General features: G+C 35.8%; 1 protein-coding gene across 1 annotated transcript in view; it reads left to right on the top strand.

Moving 5' to 3' along the window:
* Positions 1–17664, top strand: part of POGLUT1 (protein O-glucosyltransferase 1) — a gene marked incomplete at its 3' end in the record, with an annotated part of 22895 nt that extends 5231 nt beyond the window's left edge. The window contains 9 exon segments of the mRNA XM_029284466.1: positions 1423–1566; positions 3855–3990; positions 4121–4242; positions 4909–4968; positions 8318–8417; positions 11219–11277; positions 12360–12527; positions 14770–14826; positions 16959–17664. Of these exon segments, the coding sequence (XP_029140299.1) occupies positions 1423–1566; positions 3855–3990; positions 4121–4242; positions 4909–4968; positions 8318–8417; positions 11219–11277; positions 12360–12527; positions 14770–14826; positions 16959–17115 (1003 nt within the window).
* Positions 17665–19996: the final 2332 nt, after the last annotated feature.

Genomic DNA, 19996 nt, shown 5'->3' with positions numbered 1-19996 from the left:
ATTTACGCAAGCACAAAATCTACGTGAGAATTTTTATAAGATGTTTTATAGATGGCACATGGATCCTGCAACTATGTCTCGCATTTATGAGAATTATGAATCCAAGTGCTGGAGGTGTGGACAACAAGATGCAACTTTTTTTCACATGTGGTGGACTTGTAAGGTTATTAAGGCCTTCTGGATAAAACTATGGTGGAATTTACAGCAAGTTTTTAAAAGAAGAATTTTTTTCTTGCCTCAGTTGTTTCTCCTAGGTATTACACAAAATTTGGATGTAAAAGAAACGAACTTGATGTTGTATTGTTTAACTGCTGCCCGTTTGTTGATAGCTCAAAATTGGAAGAATAAAGTCCTACCTACAATGGAGGACTGGAGAGTGAAGGTTTCGCATCTTGCTGAAATGGCAAAAATTTCGGCTTATCTGAAGGATCATTCAAATGAACAATTTTTATCAATATGGAGAAGATGGATTGTTTATATTCAAAATAAGCATAGAATGGTGGAATATAATTTAGGTTTTTAGATAAAAAAAATTTCTTTTTTTTAATATATATTTCACCTACTTATGTAGAATAATATTTTGTGGAGTTAGGGATATTAATATTAGTTTACTTTTAGTTGAATAGTATCCTGGGATTAGGTTTGGGAAGTCCGGGGGTGGGGGGTAGGGTTTTTCAATGTGATGTATTTGTGATGTGCTTTTTTTTTATGATGAAAATAATAAAAAATTTATATTTGAAAAAAAAAAGATATTTTGGCATGATTTGAAATATGCAGCTGTGGAATGCCTTCCCCAAATATTAATGAGTTTAAGCAGTTTCATGAATAGGAATGGGCTAAAGCAGAGGTCCCCAACCTTTTGAGCACCAGGGACCAGTTCTGTGGAGAGAGGTTTTTCCACGGACGGAAGGGGCGTGGTTTTGTGTGCTGCCTGCATCCCGCGAACGGGGCTTTGCTTCTTTGTGCGGACCGGTTGCTGGCATGCCGCGGCCTGGTACTGGTCCACGGACCGGGGGTTGGGGGTTGGGGACCTCTGGGCTAAAGTAAGGCTGGTCTAATGTGTAAGAATAATGAACAGGTGTAGAAAAAATTTGGTTGAAGTCATTGCTACTGAAGGAGGTGCCACCAGTTACAAAACCTAAAGTTTAAAAAAAGAATTTCCCAGCAAAAGCATGATGGTGGTTCACTGTGGAGACATGATGACATACTGCTCTGTATTTGTTTATACTAGCATTTAGCTGAAGGTACCATTGAGCCTTCTCTGCCTCATTTGCTACTTCATCTTGCCCACTAGTAGGGCTGGTTTCAAATCTGCACTGAATCTTCACCAAGCAAAACTATATTCCTAACCTTCTTGTTAACTGTTGTTACACTAACCTCAAGTATGTTTAGCAATGTTTAACAATCTCTCTCTCACTTTAGAGTTAGGGAACAAGACTTGGCTCCTTTTCAAAATGGAATCTCTGAGGTGTTGCTGTCAGAAGCAATCAGTCGAAAGCTTGGGACACACTACCAGATCATTGAGAAGAAGTTGTACCGGGAGCATGATTGCATGTTCCCTGCAAGGTGAGATATAAAATCTGTCAATCACATACACAAAAAGAGAAAGAGAGATAAACAGAAAATCTGCCTGCCCCATTAATTTATGGGTCATTGAGCAGAAAGTGTTCAAAAGGGCTGAACTCTAATGTAAGGGAACTAACCAATTTCGTATTGCCTTGCTTGAAATGTAGAAATTGGATTTGCTTTTGTGAGAAATCAATATTGACACTGCCCTTTAGTTGTGCAAGGAGATGATATGGGTTAAACGCTAAAAGAAATCAGGAATAAATACTTCTGAGGGAAAAGGATAATTGTAAAGTATTACTAGTTATAGTTGTTCAATTGTCAGACAGGCCTGTGACTTTATTTTATGTGCTCTATGATGGGAGTAAAACAAAAAGCACTCTTTATACCAGGGGTAGTCAACCTTGGCTCTTTTATGACTCGTGGACTTCAATTCCCAGAATTCCTCAGCTTAGCTGGCTCAGGAATTCTGGGAGTTGAAGTCCATGAGTCATAAAAGAGCCAAGGTTGACTACCCCTGCTTTATACTATCAGTTAATGGTGTGATGCTTCCCTATTGTTTTTTCTGCTCAGGCCAGGTTCTGATCTCTTTGCAATGATTCCATCCTATTCCTATCACTGGAATAGTGTAATTTTTATCCTAATCTCAGTCTGGTTATTCAGTCCATTTTAACATTTTATTTTAACCACTTTGGCTTCATCCTACTTTTGATTAATCACTTTGCCTCTTACGAAACATCCTACCATAGGATAGGAGGTCTGTACCTCTTTTGATATTTAACAAAATGTGAAAATCTTGACTCTTTGAAAGATTATTTAGGACTGCAAATTGAGTGGGTTATGTTTTTTAGATCAGTGGCCCCCAACCTTTCTAGTTCTGTGGATAGTAGTGGTAGTGGGAGGGGGGAGAGGGGATAGTTTTGCATGCACCCGCCACTTGTGTAAATGGAACTTCACATGCTCGCCCACTGCTTGCACGGCCCTGTTCCCAAAAAGCCTTAACCCGATATTGGGCTGTGGCCTGGGAGTTTGGGCCCCTATGTTAGATGAATGATGGTACGTTTAATATGTTATGAAAAAAAATATGAGCAGTAATCTTTAAAGAATAAATATTTGTATAATAACATGGAACCTCTACATAAAGAACAAATAGAGCAGCAATCAGCAATTTTTCTAATAACCGCTTTAACCATTATTTGCTAATAAGATTAGAATTTTAGCAATTCACCCTTATAGCACTTTTGAAAATACAAGAGTTAACTATTTAGAACAACCAAAGGTTGTTTAGAACCTATTTAGAACAACCAAAGGTCAAAAATTTATAACCTATTGCAATTAAGAAATATACACTTTGGCTCTAAAAGAAGCTTAAAATAGTGATTTTAGTAAAGCTGTAAAGGAAAAGAAATGGGAGGCATGAAAATCAGATAGATTTACTTCAGTTTTTACACAGGAGCTTCAGTGGAAGAACTTATATTAGTGATATTTGACACTGGTTAGATTAGTATGTGCACTATATACATGGGCACTGTTCCAAATTCTGAAGAGAATGTTCAAAAAAGGTATTTTTAAGTATACACATTTTAAATAAATGTGATAAATTTATCTCCTTTTGAAAAACATTTTTTCGTTTTTCCCAAGCATTATGGATGTTATTGAGTAAATGCTTGTTAACTACTATTCAACAAAAATAAAATAAAAACGTAATCTAATGTGCTTAGATTCATGCTAATTAAAATGACATAAAAACAGCATGAATAAATTGACCACCATTTGTTTACCTCTGTCAAGCCTTGGGGATAGATCAGATCAGGAGACAGCACCACCAGAAATACTGGAACTCTACTTTGTTGACATAGTGTCAGCCCCTCATGGTAGATCAGACTAAGAAACCAATGCCTTATAGGTCAATACTATCTTTATTGTAAAGCTATAATAATAGACTGATGATTCTCCTCCCTCCCTCCCGGTCCTCTTTATCCTTGTGTGAACAAGGGAGAGATTTGTCTGAGAAATTTAATCATGTTACATTCTTGCTCTGGTCTAGGGGCTTCCTGGTTTATTCTGGGCTCTGTCCAAACCTCTTTCAGAAAGAACATTTTAAAAAAGGAAAGGAAAAAAAACAATTGCTCAAGTGATCTCCTTTGCTTGCTTTGGTCATCTGTGATGCAGACTTAGTCTTTTTTAAAAAAAACTGTGGTTGAAATAATCCCTGGCTTAATATAATGAGTAAACACAGCTAGTCTACTCTACTCATAGATACCCTTTTGATATTTGATTGCCTACAGATGTAGTGGAGTTGAGCACTTCATCTTAGAAATTATTCAGAACCTTCCTGATATGGAGATGGTCATCAATGTGAGGGACTACCCCCAGGTGCCCAAATTTATGAAACCAAGAGTGCCTGTTTTATCTTTTAGCAAGGTGAGTGAACAGAGAGCTATTATCCATCAGTCACGTTAGACAGGACAAATACCATGTTTTATTGAATCTCTTGTATGAATGAAACATTTTGCTAGAACTAACATGCTTTGCTCTCCTTTTTCTCTCAAAGACTTCAGAATACTATGATATTATGTACCCTGCCTGGACATTTTGGGAAGGGGGGCCAGCTGTTTGGCCAATATATCCTACAGGCCTTGGGCGTTGGGACCTAATGAGAGAAAGCCTCCGAAGGTAATCTGAGGAGAGAATAATTTTGTTGTATTTTTTTTAAATAAAAGAGAATCCAAATTTGCATTTAATAGGGCCATGTGCACCAGTTCCTCATTCTGAAGAAATTTCATTGAGCAGTAATTTATACTTTGTTAAATGAAAGCTGCAGGCATTTAGTTACAGACTGAAGAAATGCATGTTGGTCAAGTTCATCTAAGGGGATATAATTGTGCTTCAGATTGAGAGAAATCCATGCAGAGGTTAGCCCATGGGGAGAGGAAAGAAAACTTTAGAAAGTCAGTAGGAAATTCAGATGCAGAGATTTTAAGATGAAGATCTGTTTTTCTTTGGTGGATGCATTTCCTTGGTAGATGATGCTGGAAATTGGATTCTGGGACCGAATGCAGCAACCTCCACTTTCTTTCTCTTTTTGCCATTCTATTTAGTGATGAGCTGTAAGTAAACAGAAAATGAGCTGTAAGTAAACAGAAAAGCAATATCAAGAGTTACAACAGTGCTTAAAAGTTTGTGATCCCTTTTTATTTTTCAATATTTCTGCATAAATATAACCTAAAGTATGATTTGTTCACCACAGAAGTCCTGCAACTAGATCAAGAGAATCAAGTAAATGAATAAAAAATAGTATGTCAGTATTTTAATTCTGTGTACTTATCAAAATATTCTTAGCTCAGCAGAAAAATGGCCCTGGAAGAAAAAAAAATCCAAAGCCTATTTTCGAGGATCCCGGTGAGCATTTTTTTTCTCTTTCAAGTGCTTTGATACTTTGATAGTCCTAATCTTATAAATAATTATTCTACTGTACTGCTTTGCTCAGGGAAATTGAATTGGTCCAATTGAAATATATGCATTTAAAGGTAATGTTTTCCTTGAGTTGATATCAGCTCCTGGGGAGTACGTGGACTTATCTCTATTACTGGTATGTTTTTGGCATCGGTGCTTTACTACTGCTATGTTCAGGAATGCTTTTACTACATAATACTATGATGCCTAGTTTAATAACTCTGGAAATTATTAGTGTTTCTAATCCAAATAGTAACCAGATCTACTTAACTTTTTCTAAAAGCAGCCAAGGCCTGCTATGTGTTATTAACTCAGTATTTAGGTTACTATGTTGAATGCTGTGTGTGGGTGATATCATTTTGTTTTAGAAATAGTGGGTGATATTTTGTTTTAGAAGTAGCCATTGAAATGCACCAGAATTTTCTCCAGATTCCAGAGAACTGTAAAATGTTCTCATGTTGCTTTATACATTTTGTTACTTAGCAAATGCTACTTTTAAAAAAAAAAAAGGGGGGGGGGAGCAGTAGAAATAGTAGTAGAAGCAATCATATTTATTTATTTGTATTATTAGGTCATGAGAGAAAAATACAATATAACAAAATTCCATCCAGTAGAATTGACTTACAATTTAGAAGTCAAGCCAGTAAACAGATATTAAAAGAGCAAACCAAACACTGCAACCATACATATTTTTGTAATATGCCCTGTGATGCCATTGAGCATCTGTAATTAAAATAAAACAGGTGTGATGACTTCCGGTTTGCGTCCCGGTGGGACGGGACGCAGGAAGGCAAGGCTCTGCCTTCCGCACCCGATTTTGCCCTGCTGGGGGCCCTAAAATCTCCACAAAGAGGCAATGAAGAAGAGGGGTGGCTTGTTGATCACGGAGAGACGGGTGTCTTTCTATTCCATCCAAGGAAAGCCCTCCAAACCGGCAGGGAAAAGACCGGCTACTTTCCTGTTGCCAGACATTAGCTGATGACAACCAAAGAAGAAAAAAGCACTAATTAATACATCGTACCAGCATGTTTGGAATTGGGTGAGAATATTGATCCTTTTTTTACAATTTTACAACTGAATTTCCTGGGAAAGGCTCTCAAGCTAAAAAACTCCAAATGTAAACTGAAGCGGTGTTTTAATTTTATGGGGGACAGAAACATACAATACTGAAGTGGAAGTAATATAAAGCTACAGTTTTGATAAATTTGAGAACTGAGATAACTGTTAAGATTTTCTCTTTAAAAAAAACATTGAGATGAAACATAAGAAATCAATCCTTTGTTTTAAGAGTGGAAAATGGACTTTGAATGACATCTAGTGGTGTTTTAGCACTATAATTTGCTTCCTGGCTGCTTGGTGATTCCTAGCTCGGGAGAACAGCTGGCAATAAAGTAAAATATTTTGGCATACTTATCATCCTGACCTTCTTGGATTATAAATACCTACTGAGCTTGGACTTTTAACTTTAAGAGCTAGTGGGAGACAAAGAAAAATTTGACCTTGGACTAAGCCTGGCTGGGAGAGACTTTTGAGCTATTTTCAGAGAAGTTGAACATTTTGAACACTTCGAGCATTGTGGATTACAACCTTGCCCGATTGACAAGTTTTGGATACTTGAGACAAAGGATTACTATAAAATATTGCTTTGAGGACTGAACCTATACTTTGGAATCTATTGGATTATAAAGGATACATATAAAGACCAGAAAACTAGAAGAAACTTTGATCTACTCTTACTGAGACTGGTGATACTAGAGGATCTCCAGGAATGATGCCTCAAGAAAAAACAACACCTTTCAGAAAGAGATATATGCTACAACTAATTTACCAAACAATGGTCAAATGCAAAGAGGACATAAAAAGAAATCATAATGAGACTAAAAACAATATAGACAATATAAACGAGCAAATCTACAAATTAAATCTACAGCTAGAAAGTTCCCAGATAACGACTACAAAGTATCAACAAATAATCCAAAAATCAGAAGACGAAACAGAGGAAATGAATTTAGAGATAAAGAGATAAAAGAAGGGAAATATAAACAACTAAATACAAACAAAATACTGCAAGACTTAGCTATAACAATGAAAATGCAAAAGACCTTTTACCCCTTAGGTCTGCAAAATATATCTGATGGCAAGGGAGAAGATTTTAAAAAATGGAATATAGAGTTGTTAGGGGAAATCTCACAACTTTGGATACAGGGAATGAAAAGAGAAATGGAGAGAGAAAGTAACTGGGAGTTGTTAGGAATATAAATGGGCGGAATTTCCCCCCCCCCCCAAATACCCTACCTAAATTTAAATTGTCTTCCTCATGCCAAGCAATTTTTACAAAAATAGAAAAATCCTGGGCGATCTAATTGCCCTGGCTTGGAAAGCTACTTGGCAAAGAAAGAAAGCGAGAGTCAGATTTAAAAAACAGAAGATTTGACCTTTTAGAGGGGGCATTATATATTTAAATACTTGTTTGAATAAGATTAAAAGAACGGATGACCCTAAGATATAATTAGACTTTTATAATAAAAGATATGATTTAGAATTAAGATAGCATTTTTTTCTTTTGTTTGATATGGGAAATATGAAGATAAGAGGAGGATTGATTTGAATAAAACCTTTAGCTATATAAATGTAATTAATATTGAGAAAATCATAACTGATAAAGATATTTTAAATACTGATGGGAAATCAAACCTTAACAAGAGCACGAAAAACAGGATATTGATTAATGAATTGACATTATTTATTTTTTAATTGATAGTATTGTTATTTGTATGATATTAGTAAACTATGATGAAGATGCTTATATTTAACTCTGTATACATTAACAGTAGCAAAAATTGTAATGGTGTCATGAGGGGAAAATGGAAAAAATATGGAGAAGAAAGGAGGATCAGGGAAAAAATACTGGATTGTGTAGTATTGAACAGATTTATATTGAAGAAGGTAATGTTAAATATTTGAACCCAGACAACATGTTGCTTACTAAGCACTAAAAACTGTAATTTTTAAAAAAATTAATAAAACTTTTATAAAAAAATAAAATGGATGTTAGCATAGGACCTGCCAAGAGTTGGGAGCCAACTAATAGTGCAAGACACTAATATTAGTCAAATAAAGATATTTTGACATTCTGATCTCTCCAAGCAGAGTCCCAGAAAACCAGTGGATGGTCGTTATAATTTTCACTTGCTCACTTTAGAATTATATGATTTATTGATCAATGTACCGTATTTGAAAAGTGCCAAGTTGGAGAAAGCCAATCTAACAGAGTTCTGTGTAATTTCTGTGGTAGGACAAGTGCAGAGCGGGATCCCCTCATTCTTCTTTCTCGGGAGAATCCAGATCTTGTTGATGCAGAGTACACTAAGAACCAAGCTTGGAAATCTGAAAAAGTAAATACTATTGAATACTATTAAAATAGTATTATTACTGTTAGTATTAATACTATTATTTTTTCCTTTCTCTTAACAATTAGACAGTGAAACAGCTTCCCTTCAGATGTTATGGGTGCTTCATCACTCGAGGTTTTTAAGAAGAGACTGGACAGCCTCTTGTCTGAAATGATATAGGGACTCTTGCTTGAGCAGGGGGCTGGACTAGAAGACCTCCAAGGTCCCTTCCAGCTCTATTCTATTCTGATTATTCTGATAAAATAATCCCATTATGAATTGAGATAAAGTTTCTAATATTGATAATTGTTAGTACATTTCAAAATTTTCTATTTAAAAGGAAAGAAAATGTATATTTTAGCTATATTTTACTCTACTCCCACTGGATTTGTAAGACTTACTTTAATATGTGGTTACAACTGATTTTATATTTAAATGTGAAAGCTCCTTTAAATACAGCATTAAGCTCTTGATACATGCATAGCAGGGTACATGTTTTTAATGATTTTTTTTCTGCTGTTAGTTGTTTCTTTGTTATATTATACTTTTTTCCCAAACAAAGGGTGAATGTAAGCTATTCAGAGTCCTTTTTGATTAGGGTAGTATATAAGCTTCAGTAAATAAATAAGTAAATCAATAAATTGTATCACTCTCTTCCAATTTGATTATTCCAGCAACCACTGTACAGTTGATTAAGCTGAGCAATTATTGTGATTATAAGAGCCGTAATGGCGCATTGTTTAGAATGCAGTACTACAGGCTAATTCACTACTCACTCCAGGAGTTGGATTCTGAGCAGCTCAAGGTTGACTCAGTCATCCATCCTACCGAGGTGGGTAAAATGAGGACCCAAATTGTTGGGGACAATATGCTGACTCTGTAAACTGCTTAGGGAGGGCTTTAAAGCACTTTGAAGCAGTATATAAGTCTAAGTGCTATTGCAATTATGGAACAGGGGGCTTGATATGATGGAATGTGGGAATGACCCTGGAAATCTCTGAAACTTTAATGTTAGCCAATACTTCTACATCATGCTAGCCCACATACCAACCTGGATTTCATTAGTCCAGCATAGACCTGTCCAGTGTGTCTGAATTGCTTGTGGACTGGTTTCAAATCATACTTTCAAGAAATAAGCCTCAAAGGAAGTTTTTTAAAGATGTTTTATGTGACAAGGGGTAAATATTGTTGTAAGAGATTGCTATGAGCATAGTATATTCAAACAGTTTATGCATATATTGGTGCTAATGGTATCATGTCAAATAGATTATTCCACTTCTCTTTTTTATCTCTTGCTGATTGAATTTTAGTCTATTTTCCTCCCAAATCAGGATGCCTGATTTGGCACAATAGGGGGTAAATTAAATAACAATAATAATCTTTCTGATTTGTAAAAACCAGATGTTGTTTTCCTAGTGTGTTTTACTGAGCATGCTTATTCCATAGTCATGGAGTTTTATCTCTATAGTAGTGCCTATTACGTAGACGAAATAATGTAATATATATAGGGCAGAAGTCTTTTCAGGTTCCAGTACTGCCACGTGATCTCATTCAGTGGATGTGTTTCCATCTCCTAGATCACAAAATTACATTACATCTAGTAAGGTTTTGGTGGTCCTGCCTCACAATTTCAAGTCTATGAAATGTATTTTTAGAGACACACATAGTGGAAGCTTGGGGCTGGTGAGGAAAAAATGAATACTGTATACAGTATTCATTTTTTCCTCACCAGCCCCAAGTTTCCACTATGTATGTCTCTAAAAATACATTTCATAGACTGAATATATTGGCATCTGTTATTTTTGTCTATTAATCCATGAAGCTGATTGGATTGTATATGTTCACCTGTAAGCCCATGTACGTATAAGCTGACCTTCCATTTTTAACTAAAATACCATGAAAAATGTGTCGCCCATCAATATATCAACCACATTTTTATGGTATTTTTAATCAAAAATTTTAAGTAAAATTCATCGATCCACTGATTCATGGATGGGCTTATGCATGAATATATATAGCAAATATGAGTACCGTACTTTAAAAAGTTATTGCTATTTATATTTGTGGATGCCCATCAGCAAATAAGCCAAAGCTATTTTTGGAGATGCATTTTGGCATCTATAGTAAAATTCTCACTTTATTTGCAAATTTGTACTGTACTCTACTAAAGTGTTAGTATTGGATCTCATCATATAAAAGAAAGACGACCAGTATCAGAACTAATATTTAGGTCAAGAGGAATTCTGCATAGTTTAAGAACCTAAGGGTTTATAATTATTTCTGTATTCTGAAATATTCTGTATTGAAAATAACAGTTCACAGCTGCAGTTATTTATATGGAAAATGATGAAAAGACTTGGGGCATGTAGACTCAGAGTCTACAAAAATGGATTAGCATATAAATTGAATAAATAAGCAACCTATATTAAATATGGCAGTTCTAATCAGTGCAAGACAGGAAAATGGATTAAAGAAAACCACAGCTTGTTGCATATGTGAAATAAAAATACTGCACAGCATTTGTGTGTGTGAACAAATGTTTATTTGAAAGGAAAAAAATCAATGAACATTCTAAGAAAACTTGTATATGACTGCAGTCTAAGAAAATTAATGAGCTGAATATTTAGCTAGTTAGTCTTTAGATTCTCTGGCTTATAGTAAGAGAACTTTAACTTTAATCATATATTCGATTGAAAAAAAAATAGGAATAATGTGTATTACTGCCTCTTTTTGTATAGCATTTCTGTTATAGTTATTAGGAAGGTGATTAGAAACATTTTTTTAAAAAAATCTTTTTTTTAAAGGATACTCTTGGGAGACCACCTGCAACAGAAGTTCCACTAGTAGACCATTGTAAATTCAAGTAAGTATTTGTCTCGATAAGTATCTAATGCATGTCAGTTCAGTGTAAATATCTGAAAGCAAGTGTCATGGAATTCATGGGGCACATGTCAATACTAGCCTTGAATTCAGAAGACCTAGCGTTTACATTGGCATTGAGGGCCAGGATTCCCATCCATTAACCCTTAGCTGCTAGTGCTATTTTAATTGTTTGCCTTAACTTGAGCTTCATAGTGAAAACTGGACAATTAGTTGTGTCCTGATTCTTTTTATGTAGGAACATATAAATGCTATTGGTATTAGGCAAACTTAATTTTTCTAAATATTCTACTTCTGTATTTGGATTTTGTGCTATGAATTTCCATCATCCCCAGTTTACTGCTGTTACTGTATTTCAAGGAATGCATTCCAGGAATCTCTCAAACTCTGTATCTCCTGTGTGCCATTTGGCATTAATAAGTAATTGATATGATTAAACTCCTTAGGTTGTCTGTAGTTGCTGTGATATTCAGAACCAAAGGATTTTGTCATCTCAGGCCCCTGGAGTTGTGTAGCAAGAATTTTCACTTACCATGTTTACATGATAAAATGATGCTATTGAGAGGCTGGTATTTTAAATGACTTGGCATCTCTTGAAAAGAGGAAAACATTGCTAAGAATAGAAATTGGGAATTCTTTCATTTGGAGATTGTTTCCTTTCCTTGTGCTGACAGAATGTAGCCTCCATTTCTTTTAGCTCCACTGTGGTTATTAAGATGTTAGTGAACATTTAGCTGAAATATACATGTTTTATGGTGTGTTCATTTATATGGACTCAGTAGGAGCAAAGATTAGACCCAGATAGAAGAGTGCAGAAGATGCAACAATTTAGACTCCTGAACTTTGGATTTACTGCTTCTAATTTTGGCCTCTGTGTGGCAATATTTGAATGGAATATCTTTATCATATAGCATTAAGATTATACTCCAAACTTTCACTTTGTAGAAGAGTAAAATAAATTTACCTTTCTATAATGTAAATATAAATATGCTCATTATTGGAGAGGAGTCGTATTTTAAGGCAGGTGTTTGTGTTTTTTTTTCTTTTATTTTCTTTAAATACAAGATACCTCTTCAATTTTCGAGGAGTAGCAGCTAGTTTTCGCTTCAAACACCTTTTCCTGTGTGGTTCTTTGATTTTTCATGTTGGAGAAGACTGGCAAGAATTCTTCTATCCACAACTGAAACCTTGGGTTCACTATATTCCAGTTCAGTCTGATCTTTCTAATGTGAGGTGAGATGTTAAAACTGCTGTGGCTTAATTATTTGTGTGTATTAATAGCTTTTATGTAAAATATTAATATTACAAAACTATTTAGGATTGTGCATCATATCTGACAAAGTCATCCATAATGAGGCAGAGATAGCTTAATTAAAATACATGGGTTGCCTTCAAAGGTAGAATCATACAGAATGCATTGCATGGTTTAGTCTGGATTAAATTGTTTTTTATATGATTGAGTCTAGGTCAGGGGTAGGCAACCTTGGCTCTTTTATGACTCGTGGACTTCAACTCCCAGAATTCCTGAGTCCACGAGTCATAAAAGAGCCAAGGTTGCCTACTCCTGGTCTAGGTGAAATCTATTTTTATAGATGGGAGTTTAATTGCTATAAAAGGGATTTCCAGTTAAAGGTAGTCCTCATTTAACCAGCATTTGTTCAGCAACCGTTCAAACTTAAACTGCATTGAATAAGTGGTAGTTTCAACTGGTCCTTGGAATTCTAGACATTGCGACATCTCCATAATTACGTGATTGTGATCTGGGCACTCAGCACCCAGCTCACAATAACAACATTTCAGCAAGCCACAGTCACAACTTCCAGTGTTCCCTTCCAGCTTCCCACAGGCAAAGTCAATGGAGTAGCTGGCAGGGAGTCCAAAGTTGCAGTCATGTGAGGTCCTTGCTTAATGATCTCATCTTCACAGTTCTTGCTTAACAATGGCACCCAGGATGGCCAGAACCAGTACTAAGCTGCAGTCACATGACATTGCACTTTATGACGTTGTATGGAGATGCCAATTCCTATTATTGGCCTAACTATTTTATTCCTGTTTTTAACTTAATTTATTATAATATTTATATATTGTTTTTATTTATTTGTATATATGTTTATATATAAAATATATAAATAAATCCCGATTAATTGCCATCATGAACAATATATTGTACATCTCCCCAAAAAATGACCTATATTGGTGGATGTTTTGATATCTTGATTTGGACCATCAGCATTTTCAGCTTCAGACACACCTAAATTATTAGAAGTAATCAAAAAATAATATGAGACAGAAGATCCATAGTTATTTTTTATAAACCTTCTTACTGATCAATCATTTTGTCTGGCATATTTTAAAAACTGATTGGAATAAGGAATTGGCAATTTCCATGTTTAAATAATGTAAAAGTGTCTTAATGTCCATATGAAATTTAGATATTTAGGTTAATTTAATTTTTAAAAATAAAACTAAAGCTTAATTGTTATTAAAAAATCAATATTTCAGACAGAAAAGAAATTAGTAAATCATATTTTTGTTGGAGATCAGTTGGGAATAAACATGCCCTTAAATGGTTGTACTCTGGAAAAGTTCTACAATACAATAATAAAACATTTAAGACAAGGTTTAATATTTTTATGCATGCATATTTTTTAAATTAAATACCTACTGCTGGAAAATGATGGCTAGGCAACAAAATTAATTTTCTGCTGCCTTATTACTGCTAAGACATTTATTTGATTGGTTGTTGGTTTTCATAGCTGCCCAATTCTACTTGACTGACCTTCACATTGGAATGATAAATTTATGGTTCCAATTGCTCAGTGGATTGAAGAGATGATATTCCTTGTGACTTATGAATGAGTTGTTTATAGACACAGATTATGTAGGGATGATCATAATGAAATATCTTTCACTGAAACTGTTGTATGAGATTTTGTATGTTTACTCATAAACATGAGAAATATATATACACATATACATATATAGTTGTTTTGCTTCCTTTTCCCCTTTATTTTTGTACTCTACAATTTATATTTCTTTTTTTTTTAATTAAAGGCAAAATTTAAAAAAAAACACATATATATGCAGGAGGCCAAATGTCTATATGGATTGTGATTGATATTTTATTCTTGATGCCCTTCTTTTTTTTAGTAACACAATTATTTGTTTATTTAATTTCATTATTTAATTATTTATTGCATTATTCTTATTTTATGTTGTATTTTATTGTACTGTTGTTGTGTTGTAATGCTTTTGCTGAAGGAAGGTTTAGAGTTCTGTTGAAGTAAAGCTCCAACAAATGAACAAGCACATAAATAGCAAGTTAAAAAAACACACACCAAACTCAACCAATTAAACATAACAGATTTCCCCTGCCGAGATTGGTCATATTTATTCTGCCTAAAGTGAGTCTTAAGAAACTAACATTTTCTGATTTGTATCCCAAAAATAATAAAATACCAAATATATGTTTCAGGGAGCTATTGGAATTTGTAAGAGAAAATGATGATGTTGCTCAAAGTATTTCCGAGAGGTAAGCTCTTATTACTGCTATGCTTTGTCTTAATTATAGGAATTCCTTGGTATAAAATAGATTTGATCATGAAGTCCATAAGACTTTCCCAAGATTATATTTAGTAATTTGTTTAAACATTGAAAAATGTCTACAGATAGTCCTTCCTTAATATCTATTTGTTCGGTAACAGCTCAAAGTTATAGGAGAAAGAAAGGAACTTATGACCAGTCCCCAAAGTTATGGCCTTTGAAGCGCCCCTAAGACCACATGATCAAAACTCAGGTACTCTGCAGTCTGCTTGTACTTACATGTGCAGGGGACCAGCCTATCTCCCCCGTCTATCCTTTTGGCCTCCTGTGTTCCACAGTCGTTGCCACCCTAGCTGACATCCACTGTCTTCTTGCTCCTGCTACTGATGAAGCATGCTCCTTGCACAAGAGGCTTCATGGGCGGTTTCAGCTTTGTGTTGCTGGGCCAAGCTGGGGATGATTGCCACCTTGTAAAGCAAAGTGTAGGGTGACAAAAAGGGCAGAGGTGGTAGGGAATAGTAGTTAGGGGAAGCTGAAGGAGAGGCAGTCTCTTACTTTGGAAGAACTGAGACTCAGGGCTAAGAGTGACCAAGTCCAGAATGACTTGGATTTGGGTGTGCCCTCGCCTAACAACCTGAGGAATTTTGTTGACAATGGCAATGGGGAGCTAAATGATGTGTACATGTTGCTCAAGTACTACCTGCATATGGCATATAAATTTAGAAATAATTGCTAGGATGTGTTTATGTCTTGCAGGAGGAAGACCTTTAAATGATATTTAGTTCTAATACCGATAATTATACATCATTTAATGTTTACTTCCACAATTGGAAAAGGTTTGTTCTGTTTTCTTTACAGCAGCTGGCACTTCCAAGACTACATCAATTCAAGTTATATGTATAAGTCTGGCTTTGATTTTTAAATAAGCACTCAAATTTTAGGAATGTCATTAAATTACAGTTTAATGACTTATTACTACTACTATTACTACTATGCCCCAGGGCTGTGTTCTGGGCCCAGTGCTCTTCAACATCTTCATCAATGATTTGGATGAGGGGATAGATGGGGAACTCATCAAATTTGCAGACGACACCAAGCTGGCAGGAATAGCCAATATTCCAGAAGATAGGCTTAAGATACAGAAGGATCTTGATACACTTGAACGTTGGACGCTATCTAAAAAAATGAAATTCAATGGTGAAAAAAGTAAGGTTATATATTTAGGCAAGAAAAACCAAATGCACAGGTATAGTATAGGTGGTACCTTGCTCAATAGTAGTAACTGTGAGAGAGATCTTGGAGTCCTAGTGGACAATCAATAAATATGAGCCAGCAGTGTGCTGCAGCTGCCAAAAAAAACCAACACAGTGCTAGGCTGCATTAACAAGGATAGAATCAAAATCACGTGAAGTGTTAATACCACTTTACAATGCCTTGGTAAGGCCACACTTGGAATACTACATCCAGTTTTGGTCATCACGATGTAAAAAAGGTTGAGACTCTAGAAAGAGTACAGAGAAGAGCAACAAAGATGATCAGGGGACTAGAAGCTAAAACATTTAAGGAACAGTTGCTGGAATTGGGTATGTCTAGTTTAATGAAGAGAAGGGCAAGGGGTGACATGATAGCAGTGTTCCAATATCTCAGGGGTTGCCACAAAGAAGAGGGAGTCAAGCTATTCTCCAAAGCACCTGAAGGCAGGACAAGAAGCAACGGATGGAAACTAACCAGAGAGAAGCAACCTAGAACTAAGGAGAAATTTCCTGACAATTTGAACAATTAATCAGTGGAACAACCTGCCTCCTGAAGCTGTGAATGCTCCAACATTGGAAGTTTTTAAGAAGAGATTGGACAGCCATTTGTCTGAAATGGTATAGGGTTTTCTGCCTAAGCAGGGGGTTGGACTAGATGACCTCCAAGGTCCCTTCCAACTTTATTATTATAGTTTTCTAAAGAAGCATAATGATTTGCTAAGCTTTTTTCTTTTTTATAGCTCAGATATGTATTTAAGCTTTTGAATTAGAAAAACAATTGACTGTATTGACTTTTGAATTAGAATTTAAAATTGAGTTTTGAATTAGAAAAGCAATTGATTTCTTTGCTTGATTGTTTGGTCCCTAGGGGTCGCCAGTTCATCATGGACCACTTGCAAATGGAGGATATCTCTTGTTACTGGGAACAACTTCTAAAGGAGTATTCTAAAGCCTTGACGTATAAAGTAAAACGGAAAAGCAACTATAATGAAATACTGCCCAGACCTTTGAAAACTGAACTGTAAAAAAAAACAACACTTCCAACCAGGGCTTATGGACATTTTGAAATTAGGAAAGCAGGATTGTTCCTCTAACCAGTGGAAGTTCTCTCTGTGTTGACAAACTAAAGAGAGAAACATATTGTTGCTACTTACTGCAGTATATTAAGTGATAATGGCAGACTGAATTCTATTTTATATTGTGGTCAGTAAAATTCTATTAAGAAGGGGATAGAAATTTTGCTGAGTCCTAGCATTTTAAAAAATGTCTTGATAATTGTTACTCATGTCTACTTACCACAACAGTGTCATATTGACCTCACGGTGTGGGTTATAATTGCTAAGTGAATCATTAATCAATTATTAATGAAATCATCCTGAATTGTTGTGCAAAATTGAATTTCATGTTGACTAATGGACCGATATATCCCTGATACAGCTTAATTCATGAGGAAGCCCATCATTCTAAAATAAGCTACTGAAGACTTCTGGAAAGCTTGTAATCAAATACAGGTAGTCCTCGATTTACAACAGTTCTTTTAGTGACCGTTAGAAGTTACAACAGCACTGAAAAAAGTGACTTATGACCATTTTTCACATTATAACCATTGCAGCATCTCTATGGTTACATAATCAAAATTTAGATGCTTGGCAGCTGACATATGACAGTTGCAGTGTCCCAGGGTCATGTGATCACCTTTTGAGATCTTCTGACAAAGTCAATGGGGAAGCCAGATTTGCTTAACAACCATATTACTAACAATTGCAGGGGTTCATTTAATAACTGGCAAGAAGTTGTAAAATGGGGCAAAACTCACTTAACAGCTGTCTTGCTTAGCAACAGAAATGTTGGGTTCAATTGTCGTAAATTGAGGATTGTCTTAATTCTTCCTTATTATTTTGTCCTTATTAAATACAATCTACTAACTGTATTTAAACAATTTGTAATAAGTCGTAAGGTTCTTGTCATACATGCTGTTTAATCAATTACTGATTTAATAATAATGTGAGCAGGGAACAGTGTATAAGTCAGTAGGGATACTTTACTTGTAATCCCAGATGTAAAATATAGCATCTTTTGCAAAAGAAAAGTTATTTTTTTTCTGGGATGGGGAAGTTGGCTTGAACGGTACTTACGTCTTCATGTTCTATTTTCTCCATGTTAATTTCTTAATGGTTGCAACATTATGAATGTCCACAAGATTAATTCAAATTAAAAAATCAATCAATTTATAGGTTTGTGTTTTCTGAATGCATTATCTCTTTAAATGTCAGATTCATATTAGGTAGATTTCATAAATATGCCATCTTGGATCCCTTTAGTCAGATTTTATAACAAAACAGATGGGTTAAAAAGAACCAAAACCCAGTCCCATTTACATCTACACAATACGATAAACCTAAAATGTCACTTAAAAGAACTATTCATTGGGATTCAAATACCATGAATTTCTTGCTGAATCTTTTGTTTGCACACAGCCTAAACATCTTTTCCAGCTTTCATCTTCCACCTTTATATAGAGGTTGCTTCAGGCTACTACTATGCTAATGATTGAAAGTATATTAATCAAAAGAACTATTCTGTTTTGAAGTTGTAGGAGTTCTGGATTCCTGTGTTACATTTCCTGCATTAATCAAGCACTAGCATATTTAGGAGAATTTTTTAATAATTTAAAATAGGACAGGCAATCTTCTCGGAGTGGTGAGCTATCAGTTCCCTGGCAAGTGGAGTGCTCAGAATTGAACTGTGGGATTCTTGGTGCTCTGTGAATCTTGGTTGTTTCCTTGGCAATCTAGGTCAGGGCTTTTCAACCAGTGGTACGGGTACCACCTGTGGTATATTGGCACCTGGCAGGTGGTACGCGACCATCCTAGAAAAGTGGTAGCAGGGGAGGGGAATGAGCTGAACTGGTGGCAGCACTGCACAAGCCTGAGCGAGAGATGGCTGGAGCTGCACGGCTGTCAGGGCTCAGCGGAAGTGCCAGGATCAGTGCCGCTTTCCAGCTGATCTTCGGGCCTTTCAGGGCTCACTGTCACAGTGTCCCAGGGTCATGTGAAGTGACCAAAACCTGCCGCAACCACCCAGCAGATGGGGGGAATAAAAACCAAACACCACCCCACACCACCCCCGCTGCCAATCCTCAACAGAAATGCTCACAACAATGAAAACCTCGGACAGGAGGAAGAGCGCCGCCGGGTGGGCAGGCAGGTATCTTGCTCAGCTGTGGCTTGGGGGGCACTTTTTCCAGTGCCATTGTAACTTCAAACAGTCATTAAGTGAACTGTTGTAAGTCGAGGATTACCTGTACTTTATCACTTTTTTCCCTTTTTTGGGGGGGGGGTCATCAAGTTTTTGACACCTTGCTAGGCGACTGGTGGTACTCGGATGTTGCCATATCCTAAAAGTGGTACAATGGGTGAAAAGGTTGAAAAGCCCTGATCTAGGTAACAACTTTGCAACCATACAGATGCAACACATTTTGAAGGATGCAGTACTGATCGGAAGCACATGCTGTCTTCCACCTGTACTGGAGTGGGATTAAGAAGCAAAACATGTCTTGCAATTCTCACAAACTGTTCAACAACAGATCTTTGCCTATTGAGTCTTGCTTAAGCAGAGAATGTTTCGAAAGACGTTCTGGATTCCCGTCTCAGAAGTGAGACGTGGAGGGGGAAAACGCAGGGTCAAGCAAGCCAGTAACAAAACGTAACCAATAATAATAATAATAATAATAATAATAATAATAATAATAATAATAATAATAATAATAATAATAATAGTAAAGTTGGAAGGGACCTTGAAGGTCATCTAGTCCAACCCCCTGCTCAGGCAGGAAACCCTATACCATTTCGGACAAATGGCTGTCCAGTCTCTTCTTAAAAACTTCCAGTGTTGGAGCATTCACCG

This window comes from Protobothrops mucrosquamatus, unplaced genomic scaffold, assembly GCF_001527695.2.
Source record: "Protobothrops mucrosquamatus isolate PMUCROS unplaced genomic scaffold, P.Mucros_1.0 scaffold624, whole genome shotgun sequence".
Lineage (NCBI taxonomy): Eukaryota > Metazoa > Chordata > Lepidosauria > Squamata > Viperidae > Protobothrops > Protobothrops mucrosquamatus.
The sequence above is the reverse complement of the archived record's forward strand: the minus strand, read 5'-3'. Positions and strand labels throughout refer to the sequence as shown.